The sequence below is a fragment of the Syngnathus typhle genome, linkage group LG5, assembly GCF_033458585.1.
Source record: "Syngnathus typhle isolate RoL2023-S1 ecotype Sweden linkage group LG5, RoL_Styp_1.0, whole genome shotgun sequence".
In the NCBI taxonomy this organism is placed as follows: domain Eukaryota; kingdom Metazoa; phylum Chordata; class Actinopteri; order Syngnathiformes; family Syngnathidae; genus Syngnathus; species Syngnathus typhle.
Genome location: NC_083742.1, coordinates 9974499 through 9990489, shown reverse-complemented (window position 1 = coordinate 9990489; position 15991 = coordinate 9974499). Strand labels below are relative to the sequence as shown.

The window sequence follows — 15991 nt, the reverse complement described above, 5'->3', positions numbered from 1 at the left end:
AAATCAAACCAAATCAAGGCTTTTTACATTGGACATTTAAACATCAGTCGTCTCCTCCCGTGTCGTTCACCCAAAGTAGGACAATTGGGAAAACAAGGTAAACCAACGTGATAGAAAATAAGACAGGGTTATTATTTTTCTAACCTACAAATGACTCAAACCAAACCGCTGAAGCAACGAAGGTGTAAATGGAGTTTCTTGACTTAAAACCCAAGAACAGGGAAACATTTTGAAACTGAGTGCTGCGTCTTGGGCATTGATTAAAATGAAGGTGACAAGCTTTTCTGAAATAGGTTTGTTTGTTAAACTTTTAACAATGTTACTGTATGTTATTAGAAATCAATGATGACTGTGAAGACTGATCCTGTCAAAGATTTCTCAAAAGTTTTAAAAAATAAATATTCACCAGTGTTCACATTTTTAAATAACTTATAATACATTTCTAGAGAATGACAATATCCCACACTGATTCAACAATTCTGTATTGGAAAAAAGTTCAAAAGTAATCTTAGTTCACTCGTATTTATATGCAGTATGGGACCAAAAGAGGAAAAAATGTTTATTAAGAATATACCACTATTCCTCCAAAACCGACAACAAAAACAGTTTATCAAGAAAATATACCACTATTCCTCCAAAACCGACAACAAAGATACACGAGGCAAACTGTAATAAAAAAAAAAGTGCATTGCATCTCACATATAACAGAAATAAATATGCAATCAAATCTCATCAAAACATAAACCAGGCACTGTCACGCTCTCCCATCCTAAATGTAAAAACCTAAAGGCCAGCAGCGGGTTGTCCAAGTCTCGTTGCTTTAGTTTAATTCAGATGCTTTGTTGATCTTAATGTAGGGGTTTTCCAGGCCACCTAATGCTCCCAGATGGAACTAAATGAGGGTCAAGTGACTGGTTTCAGGAACAACTACAATTGTTTGATGTCACCCGAAAGTTCAAATGTATGTATTTTTAAGGAATTACATTTTCTTGTATTTGTATACTTGAGAATTTGTTAGTGTAATGCCTACAATTGCATTTTAACATGAACTGTGACACATAAATGTGACAGATGATGTCATTGTCATAGAAATCCAGACTGGCATTCTTTCTGTTGAAGCTTCAGAATCAACTCCAGTAAGTTCATCTGCATTGTCAGCTCCTGGAAAAAACACACACAAAAATACACAATAAAAAATGTCTACCTCTTTGGCAATTTAACAACCATGGGAAGGATTATTAATATCAACAATACTGATTAGATACAAACCTGGGGATTTGCAGTGATATAAAACCCAGGAACTCCAGCCTTCTCCAGAGTATTCTGTTGATCTGTAACTTTTTGATCAATCTCAGACACAATTTTCCTATCCATTAGTCTTTGTTCTTCTCGCACCCGAATTTCCAGGGCCTAAAAAATAAACAATGTACATGTTTGGTAAGAAAATGAAAACCGGGCTATGTAGAAATGCATGTACAGTTTCGAGTTTGTCATATTAATTAACGAGCTTAAAAGTGTTAGGTTGAGGGAGGAGTATTATTTTTTTTTATACATGATCTCTCTATATTTGTAGCTGCACCGGGGAAGTATCAAAGTACAAAATGGTCAAGGCACGCGAGGAGACTGACGGCCATTCTCTTTACCTCTAGTTCAGCTTGCTGATTTGATTTGAGGAGTGCCAGGTTGTGAGACTTGCATGACAGCAGAGCCTCTTTGTGCTTCCTTGCTATCTCTTGCTTAAGGGCTGCACATGAAAACAAACAAAACTCGCTTATAAATGCAGTCACAGATAAATTTACAAAACAGGATCCTGTTTTAAAGTCTTGCGAATTAGTCAGGTGACAGGCAAGTTAGTATTAAAGCAATCCTTCTCTTCTTGGAAACACCACATCACTTCTTGTGATTAGTAACAACTGCTCTTTAATTCTACTTGAAATAAAATTATTTAATTTCACTTGAAATCAAATTCAAGAACAACCTGACAATGTGTCCCATGTTGTCCAAAGTTGCGACAGTACTTGTGCATCTGCTCTTAAGAGCCCCAAATGAAAGATTGATTTGACATGTTCAGTCAAATCAAGGCCTTGATTTTATATTGATGGATGTAATCCCTTTCACATTAGTATACAGTACTGTACTTTTTGAAAAAAAAAAAAAAAAAAAAGGGTTTTGTCGTTTGCTATTTGATTTGTCAAATATGCCAAATAAAGTGCCTTGCATCAATAAAGGTGGAGAAACTGGAAAAGAGGACCAACCTTGGTGTTCACAGTGCAACTTTTGCCTCTGGCTGTAAAGATTTTTCTCGGTCAGGTGCTGAATATCCAAGAGGCCTTGCACTATTTCATAAACTGTTCCATCTATGAGCGCCAGAGCCAAGTCGCCAAGTGTATTATAAGACAGGCGCTGTTGGAAGGAGCTGCTCAAAAAACACAATTAGTACTCAGTAGTAGTTCTAACAATAACAGAAGAAGGCGTGACTGTATTTTGGATTAGATAACAAACAACGAATAAATGTTCAAACGTCACCTCGGCAAATCCTTTGCTAAGATCTGGAGCTCTGACAACAAGTAGTAATGCCGTTCTTGCTGTTTTGTAGCGTCTGCGTCAGGAGCTGGACGGTACTCATTCATTATCGAAACGGCATCAACACAGCGACAATCTAACTAATTGAACTACTAAACAACGTATATCGTAGAGAACATTAGTAATTTACTAAGAAAATAATATTCGCCATGCAACAAATAGAAAAACAAGAGTTATAAGGGAATAATTTTAGATGACATTTGGTTTGCTAAACTTAGTCGCCATATTTGCTCTCGCACCGACTTTGAAGGACCCAATTGGGTTGCCCTTTAAGATGCCTGTCTGGAAGTGGAAAAAGACCTGTAGTAGCACTGGAAGGTCGCCAGATGGCACTTTTCTTTATTTTATTTTTCTAGTATTTCTTAATTTCTTTTGGTGGAAATAATATTCTTGCTAGACACTTGAATAACAGTGTACCTAACACAAAAAATATTAGGGAAATATTAAATGGCGTACAGTCTTTTTCCAATTGCAATGGTAGTTTGCGATGGTGTATTTACTTTATTCGCGAAAGAAACGAGAAAGACAATATAGACAGAGCCCACGCCCGCTGTGGTCCCACTGACTGCTGGACACCACCAAGGATGCACGCGCGCTGCTGGCTGAGCGTGCGTAGAATGGACCGTGGTGATGCGCGCGCACGCGCGTGAGTCCTGAGCGCTCAAGGACAGGTACCATGAGATGAAGAGAAGGGAGGAGAGACACGTTTGGATAAGGAAAGGACTACGCACATGGGAGCTTTGGATTAATATCTTATAGTCGTCGCCGAAATGGCCAAAAACACATCATTATATTTTCGCATTGTCGAGGGCAGGAACCTCCCAGCCAAAGATGTGTAAGTAATGTCTATGCAGAGCTGGTGTATGTGCGCTATGTTAAAAAAAAATTCAATCTCGCGGCTGTTTGTTAGGTTTTCTTACTTTAGAAAAGCCCCAAGTTTCTTGCATTTAGATTACGGAAAAAATATCAGTGAACTATAAGTCAAGATTGTCCTATGTTGAACAATGTTATGTTGTTGAATAGTGCTGTCATATTTTTGTTGCCATCTCAAGGTCCGGTACCAGTGATCCATACTGCATAGTAAAAGTTGACAATGAAGTTGTAGCCAGGTGAGTCTTTGTTTGTAAGTCTTTTTTTTAAAACTGCATCAGAGTGAAGAATTGTTTTTCTCCCATATGTCCCATTGCACCCTAACCCTAACCCATTCCATGTACTTGTGAGCTGGGAGGACATTGTGCGAACAGGGTGGTGGTGCATGGATGCAATGTGCCCCCCTTCCATTGTTAGAGAACATGATACTGTTATGGCCTTTAAAAGACCTACAGGTAACCATGGAGAGAATGCATCAGTATTTGTATGCAGCTATAGCTGATGGAAGCTTTCGAGACAATAGCTCGAAGATGTTCCTGTGGTGACCCACAAGAGAGACACTCACCCGTGACCTGGACTGAGGAGTTTTACATGTTTCATGTTTTGTTCCCCAGCGCAAGTCTAATGCCAAGCGGCGTCTATGCGAATGGGTGGAGTTTTATGACATACCTCCAGACTGCTGGAGGCAGACTTAAAGCATGCGATAGACCTTTGTGCCCGTGTAGGTCGAGAACGCATACCAACAAACATCATTAGTGACCCCTGAGTGACTCACGGCGTGGATAAAAGCCCATGCCACCCATAAAACAGTCCGTCAGAATCCTCTGGCGCGTTGGCTTGTATGCCACTGGGTTCCACAATTCCTAATGGAAGTTGTTTGTTTTTTCCATCTGTTTTCCACTGCTGGGAGCCTTGTGACTGCGTAGGTTTGGAGCTGCGGATTTGTTTCCCGCCCTCCTATGGCTGGTGCCTGAAATACACTGATGAAATGGACCATATTTGCATTACACCACCTGCGCTACCATGTAGACCTACTTTTAGATGGTCTAAAATGGAGCCTACTTTTTGTCACCAAAATATAAGATGTGCCAGAGGGATGCGGCAAGGGTTGAGCTGCCCCAATATTGGCAGCACAACTTACGGCCACATTTTCAGCACATCTAGACCTAGTTCCAGCAAAGAAGAATAACTTAGAATGTCAAAAGGATTATACAAAAGTGTTGATAGGCATAAGATTGTTGCTTGCTGTGTAAACAGTCAGTTCTGTTATGGAGAATTTAGAGACATGACTAGCATTTGTCTCCTCATCTCATCATTCATTGCATCTCCATGTTCTCTATTTTATCTGTTATGTTCTCTGAGTGCTAAATTATACACTCTCAAGCAAAACATTGTGATTTTCACCATTCAACAAGAACGCGAGTTGATTCGAGTGGTAATTGTGCCATCTGGTAGAATTTGAGAAAGTGGCAACATTTTTCTCTGCTAACACTAATGCCTTACTCATGATGTTCCCACTCTGTTTATTTTGAATCATCAATTCTGTCAGGCAGAAATTGTGTTGCAGGGCATGGTCATGCAATATTTGACTGTCGACTATCTTTGAAAAGGCACAACTTTCTGAGCACACTTGTGCATATATAAGTGAGTTGTACCCAGATATGATCCAGATTGTGCGTTTGATACCGACTGGAATCTGTTAGGACATTACGGATCTGCATGAAAGCAACCTTAAATAAATGTGGATTGATGTTTTTTATTTGTTATTATCTTATAGTACGTTCTGTAAATTATACGTGTGTCGGCATTTAAGCTGTCTATCCACTCCATAAATAGATTCCTACTGCTGCCTTATCTGACGTGATTCCTCTCATGTCTCCTCTGTTTGTGTGACATCTCCTTTCAGGACTGCCACAGTGTGGAAGAACCTCAATCCTTTCTGGGGTGAAGAGTACACGCTGCACCTCCCAATGGGGTTCCATTCGCTCTCTTTCCATGTCATGGATGAGGATACTATTGGGTAAAGTCATCAAGTAAAAAATAATCTCAACGTCAGTCATTTTCTGCTGCTGACTGATGGTATCCTATTTGATATATGATGCTCTAAGGCCTCTGTGTTTGCTTCACTCTATTTTTTATTTAGTTGGGTTAGAGTCCCATGTACAATTTGCATGTTTTGGAAAAGACCCAAAGGCTTAGCAAAAACAAACATCATGCATGGTACCAGTCTAGAGGTTGTCTAACCTCTTATTCTCATTACCATTAGTTCTCTAATTAGCCAGTCACTTTTTTTATTTGATTGCATTTCATCAAGCGTTATCTTCTTCAACAGCCACGACGATGTCATTGGAAAGATTTGTCTGACCAAAGAAGCTATTGGATCTCAAGCAAAAGGTACATCTTTTGGTGGGAGGAGCAAGACACTGACTGAGGTTAAAGGGTTATGGATTCAACATGACATGAGTTTTTTTTGTTTGTTTAAACAACCTTTGGGAATGTTTTTATTTGTATATTCTCACTCATATTTCATAATCCTGAAACATGTGTACAAGGACTGCATTACTTGATGCGTGGGAACACAGAAAACTCAAAAAGTCGACAAACTTGAAATACCGTATCACGTTTTACATCAATTTGAATGAATTTTGACATTGTGGCAATAGAAAACCTGATGCAAGACTTCCTAAAAAAAAAGGGGAAATATAAACTGAACGGATTAATCTGACAGGATCTGACCAATAACGACATGCAGAACAATCAAATACTCTTCCACTAGATGGCAGAAGTTATAAACGTTACTTACTTAAACAGTGTTCATTTAACTCATGTCATGTCGGTGTGAAATGCTTAGTGCTTGACAGTTGGATGAATCTGACGAGAGTTGATCCCGATGAAGAAGTGCAAGGAGAGATCCACCTAACCCTTCAACTGCTAAAACACACAGAGAAAATTGTCCTGCAATGTGGCGTGATCGAAGCCAGGTACAGAATAATCAGGAGCCGTCCGTGTTTTGTAAGATGGCTGCAGTAGGTTCAGAACGTGTTGTAGCTACATCCCTCCCAACTATCGTCCATGGATATTTTTCCTTTCTACTATTATGTGCTTATGCCTGATTCGCCATCTTTATGTTGAAATCTTGTCATCATCATCACGGTGCAGGCCTCCATTCTCCCTGCTTGAGTCAACATATCACTCTCACACTTCTCTACCCCATCCGTGGCTTCCATCCATGCACGCCCTCTCAGGCAGGGCACTAATAAGCACATCACTCAGGGCTTGACACTGTGTTATTCAGTCATGTCCTTGCAAATATGAATTCATTTGAAAAGTTAAAACGAAATGTAATTTTTGCAAGTAACCATAGAAGTCGAATATTAATTTGCTTTGTTTGTGGCTTGATGCGCCAAAGAATGTATCTGTTTATTGATGTCAAAGAGACCTGGCCCCAAGAGACATCTCCGGAACCTCAGATCCATTTGCACGAGTTATTTACAGCAGCCACAGTGCCGAGACCTCGGTGAGCAATGTCTTCATTTTCACTATGTGGATATAGAAATATAAAGAGAGGTGAAGTCGTACACTTTGGGTTTCAGATCATCAAGAAAACACGTTTCCCTCATTGGGGAGAGACCCTGGAGCTGGACTTAGATCCACAAGAACTCAGTGAAGAAGGAACTGTCATTGTGGAGGTTTGGGACTGGGACATGGTGGGCAAAAATGACTTTCTGGGAAAGGTGTGGATATTTTGTCAAGACACTAACATGTCTCTGTCTTCAATTGATACAACCAATATATGAGTCTGACAAGTGTTTGATATATGCAGGTGGAAATCCCTTTTGCTTGTTTGCATAAAACTCCGTTATTGAAGAGCTGGTTTCGTTTGCTACCTTTGGGAAACAATGAAGTGGATGCAGGGTGAGGATAATGCATCAGTGTTATTACACTTTTGGTGATAAGTATACTTTCCCAAAGTTTTAATTCACCCCAACACACAAGACAAAAAATGAAGGGACACTTAACATTACTAACCAACACAGCAAGTGTATTTTTCTAAACTCCTTCCTTGTGTCCAGTGGCAAGTTGGGAGCATTGCGTTTGAAGGTGCGTTTGGTCGAGGATCACATTTTGCCGTCTTTGTACTATCAGCCCCTCACTGACCTTTTGGTTGAGTCGGTCATCTCCCCTGCTGAGGTTAGTAGCTTTTTTTTTTCCCTTAAGTGTGATCCGGAGCAATAAGTCCCCCCTCCTTGTCACCTCTAAAAACGTTGACCATGATCAAACAAATAATCCAAGGTATTTTCTTCATAGGTTGATGACATCAGTGCATTGACCATGCTGGAGGAGGTGACCACGGTTGAGAGTCGGCAAGACGTGGCCATGACCTTGGTGAAGATCTACCTGGGTCAGGGCCTGGTTGTTCCCTTCTTAGACTATCTGAACACCCAGGAGGTCAACCATACCGGTAAGATGGACGTCATAACATCTTTGAAATATTATCGCTGTGTACATATCAGCTGTTGAAGTAGCCTACAACTCAGAACCTTTGGCAATGCTCAACTGACGTGCTCGGGATGAAAAATAGACTCCAGACAATCCACCTTGTGTTAGAGCTACCTAGTTCTCTTTGCGTCATTATTTGTTTTAGACAGAGTTTGGACTCTCGCACTCTCTAAGAATTGATTTCCAGGTCACGAAAACAGTCGTGGTCTTTGTGAGGGAAGGTCAAGCTCCATCAATCTTTTCTGGTCTGTATTATTCATGTGTCTGCCTGCGCAACATGATACCGACAATATCCTGGCAATTCTAACATCGTAATATCACTGTCATCGTATAATTCCAATGATGTTTGGAAATTGTGTGAGCTACAAATAAGAACAGAATACAATGAGTTTGAAACCCCTTCACCTTACTGCCCAGTTGTACACTACTGTAATCCTCAATGAAATGTGTGTACGGTTACCGTCAGACTATTTGATTTAGCTCTTGTATTAGATATCATTTTATTATGCAAGTGCTCTTAATGTGTATAGTATACATACTCTGGTATTTGTATACTGAGCTTAAGTTCAGGTATTGTGCATCTTGCCGTGGTTTCCATGGCAACACTGCACAGCCAGAAACATGTTTATCAGGACAGAATAAATTGTTGAGTTAAGTCAACAATCATAAAATAATCCCCCCAAATCCTTTCGGAACATGGGAGAATGCTATCACATTGTCTTGTGTCTTCATAATTTGGGCAGGTATTTTTGTTTCCACTAATATTATGTTTTTCCTCTTGTCGTCATAGCTGATCCAAACACTTTATTTCGTTCCAACTCTCTCTCATCCAAAGCCATGGAGCAGTTTATGAAGGTGAGTCATTCTGTGTTTTTTCTTTCAGCCTTTTTTGTTCTGATCTTTCACAAACTATTGAGTTTCACAATCCATTATTTGGTTAAAGCGTCTTCCCTGCAGCATGTACTGTAAATGTCAATTTGTTAACATGTGGTCTTGTTTGCTGTCAGGCTGTTGGCATGCTATATTTACATGAGGTGCTGAAGCCTATCATCAACCGTATCTTTGATGAGAAGAAGTACATTGAACTGGACCCATGTAAGATTGATCTGAATCACACAAGGTAAATCTGACTTCGGGTACATCAATTGATAACCTGAAAAGCGTTTCTCATATATCAAGCTGTGGAGCTATTGTGTGTGTGTGTGTGTGTGTAGTTTAGAATTTATGTCTGGCTCGGGGCGCTGCACACTGTCTTTGCACTTTGTCCTTGGAAAGAGTACATACATGAATCTGAGAAATAATTAAAAAAGAATGTAAGAAGTGGGATGACTGTTGCCTGGCAACTGCTCTGAGCCCCCTGAGACGTCAATCTATGACATGGAGGGAGATCCAGGAGCCAACCTTTCATGTCATTTTATTTCATGTCTCGAAACCAATGCAGAAACCCTCAACCAAATACTCAACGGTAGAGATCCTTTGTACAAAGAAATCTTGAGCAAGATGCGCTCAGATGATATAATTGCAATGTAATGGACCGTTGAGAATTTGGTTGATGAAGTGTCCTGAATGGAGACAGACCATTGCATTGTTGTTTTGCCTTTTGTCTGGGAAGACGAATTTCATTCAAGGGCGCAGTGTCGGAGGCAGAGGTGCGAGACAGCAGTGTGGAGATGTTACAAAACTACTTAACCAAGATCGTTGAATCAATCATTGGCTCGGTTGAGCAATGTCCTCCTGTCATGAGAGTGGCCTTCAAACAGCTGCACAAGCGGGTGGAAGAGCAGTTTGCTGAACCTGAGAACGAGGTCAGTGCGCACATAAAGCAAATGCCCAGTGTGAAATATTAGTGAATGTCACAGCTCATAGGTTTAGCATACTACTACATCATTTTGCAGTTTTAATAACGCTTGTCATCTTCACCTTATGTTGAACAGGATGTGAAATATCTCGCCATCAGCGGATTCTTTTTCCTGCGTTTTTTTGCTCCTGCAATCCTCACACCTAAACTGTTCCAGCTGAGAGATCAACATGCTGATACACGTACAAGCAGGACATTATTACTGCTGGCCAAGGTAGAATTAACAACACACATACAGGCAAAATTCAAGATTCAAGAGTTTGTATTCAGTTTTTAAATAATAGTGTTCATGTTACAAATGAAAAAGAGAAAAAAAGCAAAACACAGGGGAACCAATTGTTTGCGCGAGTCCCGCTACATTTATAAATGTGCCTTATTCGAAGATACCTCACCTACCTTGACAGTGTGTGGGTGTCAGGGTCATACATGCAGCCTTGCTCCTACTGGTCTTCATGGCCGCTGCCCATGGTGCTGAAGTGCTGTTGCCATGGGTCCACTTCTGTGAAAGGGAAAGGCTATTTTTATATCTCTATGTGTAGCTAGCAGAGTATGTTCAAAGACAGCATCAGAGAGGGGAAAAACAGGGACTTCCTTCACTCCCACGGCTAGATGGGGGGTGGACAAAAGGCCTCGCAGCATGCTTGGCCACAGGGACATTTTTGATGTGTGACTTTGAGTCAGCATCACAGTGGACATGTGGTCGGCATGTCTGCAGTTCAGGGTTCGAATCATGGCTCTGGCATTCTTCTGGTACTCTGCGTCCTCATCCCTGTTTCAAAACAATGCAGGTAATTGAAGACTCTAAATTGACTATAACTAATGGGGCTTTCTCTCTCTTAGCATCTTGTTAAAGTATGTGTTGAAACAATAAACATGACATTGTCTTTATTGTCAGGCATTACAAAGTGTGGGGAACCTGGGCCTCCAGCTTGGCCATGGAAAGGAGCAATGGATGGCACCTCTTCATCCCATCATCCTTCGCAGTGTGGCCTCTGTCAAGGACTTTTTGGACAAATTGATCGACATAGAGCATGATATCGGTAAGGTACACTGCGCGGGCCGAAAAAAAGTTTCACATAGTCAGTCATGAGTGACTTTGTGGCATCTGATCCCACAATTAGTTAAACAGCCTGGTAGCACAGCGTTGAAATATTCATGAGCACAGAAATGAATTGATGTGACAAATGAGTTGGTGGAGAGTCAGGGTGATGACACACAACTTGCCTCCTTTTTGACCATCATGTGTCAGCCAGTATCATGTGAAAAAAGTTTCCCCGTTTTACGACTTGCGCAATAACACCTACACTTTTTTCTTAAAGGTCAGTTTGACATTTGACGCTCTTCTGCTAGGTAGTAAATTCATTCATGAAGACGTTTCAGATGTTGGGCCTCTTACTCATTGGGAAGCTTGGGGAAGGACCTTTTCTGTTCAGCCTGACTGTGCCCCATGTACATATGCAAAGCACTGACCTCAACTGACTGGGATAAAGTTCAACAAAATTGTATTTTTTTTTTTCAATCTTCTGTTTTGTTACCTTTATGAAAGCTTAGCTTGGTGTTTCTTTTCCTCTGCAGTGTCTGTGATGCCACAGGGGGCTGTCTTCCTTCCCTCGGTGATCGTCAAAGAAGGATACCTACACAAACACAAAGCAGAAGGAACCCAGCTGCTGTCTCGATTTTCCTCCAAGAAGCGCTACTTCTGGTTGACTAGCGAGACCCTCTCTTACGCCAAGACACCTGATTGGCAGGTAGCTAGCAAGAGCTAAGAATAATACAATGTTAATAAGTGCACAGTGCGGGGTTTCTCCCGCAGGCTCTGGCTTACTTCCACAGCAAATAAATGGATGAATGGATACATCCTAAGAATGCACTCAAAAGGTTATTATGAGTGCCTGACAGAGCTTCAAAAAGGTTTTGCTTTTAGGTCCACTATTAGCTTCAATCTGTCATGCATGTCTAAAGTATTTTCAGACTATCTACGGCGGTGTTTAGCATCATCTTCTTGTAGTGTGAAAACCAGTGAAGTGATATGAAGGCATGTCATACGAATGAAAATGGATATGTGTGGCTTCTGGTGCTAAATGACTTTTAGTGTCTGCCACTTTGTAGGATGGTGAGCAACTTGGCTCCTAACAAGATGAACCACCTTAATCCTCCTCTGCTTGCTCTAATGTATTTATGTTGATCTCCTTTTGAGGCCGTCATTAGCGTTATTACCATGTGGTGCCTACCTTGTGATAATGATCTCCTCTCATTCACCAGCCAGGGTCTGAGAGAGAAGAGAGCTGCTGCAGAATGCTCTCTTTGAGCCAGCCTCTGCTTTGTGTGAGCGGGATAAAGGCCAGGGTTAATTGAACGTTGTGGATATTCATGGTAACGTTGCAAATCAGATTATAAACAATGCCCAAGCCCATTTCCTCCATCTTGGAGCTCTCCAGTCTCAGTGGGCCAACATCCCATTGGAACAGGCTGATTTACACTAAAAAGTGTCCTTTGCTGCCATGTTGTTCTCATCGTCATGACGTGCTTTTCTCACACAATTCCTCCAACGCTTGAGTGAATGCCATTCAGCCACAACTTCCCCGTTGGGTCACGGTCATCCAATTTTATTTTACTCAAACCTGAACATACTCGGAAGAATCCGTCATTATTAGCTCGCCCGTGCTCGTCTTAATTGGCGCAGTGATTTACCGCTCAATTGTTGCAGGTGCGCTCCTCAATGCCCATCCATTGTGTGTGCGCCGTGGAGAGGGTGGACGAAAATGCCTTCCAGCAGCAGAATGTAATGCAGGTCATTACCCAGGACAATGACGGGCAGCTGCAAACCATGTACATCCAGTGCAAGGTGAATTGTTACTCACACTGCAAAGTCGTCAGGCAATATCTTGACTAGCCAAAAACCTGATGTGCTAGGAAAAATAGGAAAGACATTTCTCTTTTTAAATTGGCGTCAAAAATATGTTTCTGGATAAAATTAGCAGTTGACCAGTATGATTCAAAGAAAGATGCAATTAAACTGGGAGATTCTTCATTATGCAGCAAAATAGTGAGCCAAAACATACAACCTAAACAATTAAGACGTTTATCGTATAGAAAGAAGCAATGAACAATGCTTTATTGCATGTACAAGTAATTTACCTTGAATGTACAGTGCACACCAAATGGCTTGATGATAATATTTCTGTCTACACAGAATGTAAATGAGCTGAACCAGTGGTTGTCCGCTATCAGGAAAGTTAGCATCTACAATGAGCGAATGCTTCCTTCCTTCCACCCAGGGACACATCGCGGGGGCAAGTGGACGTGCTGCCTGCAGACAGAGCGCACAAGTAATCCTTCCTTATTTATGTTCACGGCTTTGTCTCCGCACTCAATACAGTTTAACAATCTTATTTATGTACCTGACAGTGAATAATATAGTAGCTCTTGCAAGAGTAGAAATGCGTTGTGTGCTTGGTTCACAGTTCCAGGCTGCAGTCGAACTCACTCTGCTGTGATTCTGGGGGACTGGAGTGACCCTCTTGATCCTGACGCAGAGACTCAGACAATTTACAAACAGTTTCTCCAGGGAAGAGACAAACTCAGGTACTGTAACTCCTCTGTAAGAACTTGGGCTTTGGAGCATGAATGTTTTGGAGCAGACCCTGATCACATATACATATACAATATACAGCTGAGTGAAAGATGAATATTATTAGAAGGAATAACAAACAGGTTTAAATAGAAATCTAAATTACAGCATCAGCCTGGTTGTAGTTCACATGTTGGACACTAGAGGTCAATGTTGCACGCTCCAACTCCCCCTTTTATTTACACTTAGAGCAGGAATTAATCCTCCAAGGGAACACTTATGATGTACTGATTGATGTGCCCGTAGGAAAAAATATCTTCCAGAGGCAGATGCAGATCAGATGGCAGATCAGATGGCCAGCAAAGGAGGGATGAACTCTGTCAATGACCCAGGTGATGCCCCATATTTAGTCTGCATACAATTTATTGGAAAAGTTACAATAGTTATTACAATGGTTATTCCAAACCACCCACAACAGTGGTTGGCAAAGTGTAATGATCCTTGCGGAAAAATCAAATATATCCTATGATGTATTGGAGTGATAGACAAAAATATTTGTTGTTGGATTTTTGCCACAAGACAAATTCATGTGTTGTGTCAGAAAGACATATTTAACATACTGTTAGTAGGGCATGAAGTGCTTTGTTTGCATTACATTTGTAAAACAGTGGGTGGGATTTGTTATTCAGTAACTAGGAGCACGTAATTAAATATCTCTGTTATCCCCGTAGATGGCGCAGAATGTAAAGTGGGCCGCGTAAAGGCAGGTCAGATCCTTGCCACTCGCCTCCTAACGGTGATTGAAGATTTAGAAAAGGCCCATGCAACTTTCCAGGGCAGAGACAAAGAGGACCCCACCAATGTCTGTCTGAGTCTCTAGGCCAGACTAAGAGGGATCCCAATAAATCCTTCCCAAATACAAGTGAGATGGAGTGCCACCCTCAAGATCGTGATGGAGGAAAAGTGGGTGAATAGGCGCATCCATTTGAAAGCATTCCCAATATGTAGGCCATGCTTTGTATTCTGTGAGTGCCACAGACTACAGCAATGCCTCAGAGAATTTATGACACTTGACGATAAAGGGAGCATGATCTGACTTGATATTTTTTTGGCGTATGGTTTGCATCCTCTCGTGGTTGAATGTGTGTGTGTAGGGGGGATCTTTTATATTTTGAAACATTTTACAGGCTACCAGGTCATACATTTTTATGCAAAAGATTGTTATATAGTGTGCTTAACTTTCTAAAAGTATTTTTTTTTTGCTTTTGTGCATGATGGTTGTTGGCGCCTCATTAATTCAATGTTACCATGGCTGCAGTTACATCATCCAAACATCTTAGGGGTGGGGCACATCATAACTTGTGCATAGACAAACAAAGTAAAAATTATTGTAATTGTTGCTTTGGACCCTTTATGATAAAACTGTGTGCTTTTTGTTTGGCTGTCAGTATCCAAATCAAATGTTTGTTTTTTACTTGCATCTGACAATGCATTATGGTAACCTTCCTTGTATGGGGGTAATATTTACATATTACATATATCCAGCCACCTAACATCATATGCAGGATAAATGACACCACATTGTTTTGGGGAAGTGTGAATAAGATGGCTAGCCTACAATTTTATATATTTTTGAGGTGCCATTGATATTGGCATTTGAAAGTGTTACATCATGTGGAAAATGCCAATGTAAAGACCAAAAATGTCCGTTTTACATTTGTACATGTAAAATCAGTGATTTTCCTTTAAACATGTCTCTGGGTAGCAGAGCTGATTATTTTTTGATATTGTGCGAAAAAATTTAGCACAGATTATGTGGTCATGTCAGTGGAAGAGTTAATGTGTGCGTGTGTGGTTTTTATAATAGTGACTATTGCAGAAAGGACAATCAATCATGTTTAGTTTTTTTATTGTGGTCCAAAATATTTTTTTCGGGATTGCTCTCACATTTATCACATCATAAAAATTGGATTTGGAAAACACAGTGAACAGAAACCTCAAACCCCTTTTATTTTGAAACCTCACTGTGCTTCAAGTGGACTATCAACTGTAGAATGACAATACTAATATTGATTAAGCTCTTCTAACATGTCCCCAGTTCATTTTGTTATGTAAAGGGAAGATGTGCATCCTATGAACATGTCCAATAAATTTTGGACCCTGCACAATGCATTTATGGGGCAAACTTATTTGGCTTGTGTTTTGTTGTGCTTACTTTATCCTTCTGTAAGGACTCATCAACAAAAACTAAAGGCTAAAATATGACTCGGCACAAAAAGAATATCCATTTTCACTTTTAATTGTATTGTATGTAATTTGATGGGCGAGTTTAAGCGGCATCAATCTTTTTTTAACTTCAACATAGAAAAAGTCTCCACTGTTATTAACGGACTTTATAAAATCACCACCAAATGCAATTACATTATAACACAACAGTTATTTTAAATTAACTTTATTGTTTGTATCCACTGCTGCTCTGTGCCTTATTTAAATGCTAATGAGAGCTGACCTACCTGCACTTACGCAGCAGTCTCCCTGCTCTTTCTCCCATTAGGCAGGACATGTGACCAATGAGCGGGAGCTACTGGGTCAGTGCCGCAGGGAATGGG

General features: G+C 40.6%; 2 protein-coding genes across 2 annotated transcripts; one reads left to right on the top strand and one right to left on the bottom strand.

Annotated features, from left to right (window-relative positions):
• Positions 1–465: 465 nt before the first annotated feature.
• Positions 466–2827, bottom strand: dgcr6 (DiGeorge syndrome critical region gene 6). The gene is made up of 5 exons (XM_061278939.1): positions 2527–2827; positions 2256–2416; positions 1644–1744; positions 1270–1410; positions 466–1161 (listed from the first exon to the last, which is right to left on the bottom strand). Exons 1-5 carry the CDS (start codon positions 2628–2630, stop codon positions 1084–1086), a joined length of 585 nt encoding a protein of 194 aa, XP_061134923.1. The 5' UTR covers positions 2631–2827; the 3' UTR covers positions 466–1083.
• Positions 2828–3162: 335 nt separating this feature from the next.
• On the top strand, positions 3163–15571 carry LOC133154805 (rasGAP-activating-like protein 1). Its single transcript, XM_061279818.1, has 21 exons — positions 3163–3418; positions 3636–3692; positions 5360–5473; positions 5786–5847; positions 6305–6434; positions 6889–6970; positions 7047–7187; positions 7277–7368; positions 7527–7644; positions 7762–7915; positions 8744–8808; positions 8961–9073; positions 9566–9758; positions 9888–10025; positions 10707–10851; positions 11387–11559; positions 12519–12656; positions 13005–13140; positions 13276–13396; positions 13689–13774; positions 14114–15571. The coding sequence occupies exons 1-21, from the start codon at positions 3354–3356 to the stop codon at positions 14260–14262; spliced, it is 2472 nt and encodes an 823-aa protein (XP_061135802.1). The 5' UTR covers positions 3163–3353; the 3' UTR covers positions 14263–15571.
• Positions 15572–15991: the final 420 nt, after the last annotated feature.

Coding starts and splice junctions, on each gene's coding strand:
- dgcr6 (XM_061278939.1), bottom strand. CDS start 2,630: ATGAATGAGTACCGTCCAGCTCCTGACGCAGACGCTACAAAACAGCAA. Junction 2,417..2,526: donor TTAGCAAAGGATTTGCCGAG/GTGACGTTTGAA, acceptor TTTTTTGAGCAG/CTCCTTCCAACAGCGCCTGT. Junction 1,162..1,269: donor ATATCACTGCAAATCCCCAG/GTTTGTATCTAA, acceptor TGTTTTTTCCAG/GAGCTGACAATGCAGATGAA.
- LOC133154805 (XM_061279818.1), top strand. CDS start 3,354: ATGGCCAAAAACACATCATTATATTTTCGCATTGTCGAGGGCAGGAAC. Junction 3,693..5,359: donor GACAATGAAGTTGTAGCCAG/GTGAGTCTTTGT, acceptor ATCTCCTTTCAG/GACTGCCACAGTGTGGAAGA. Junction 13,775..14,113: donor GAACTCTGTCAATGACCCAG/GTGATGCCCCAT, acceptor TTATCCCCGTAG/ATGGCGCAGAATGTAAAGTG.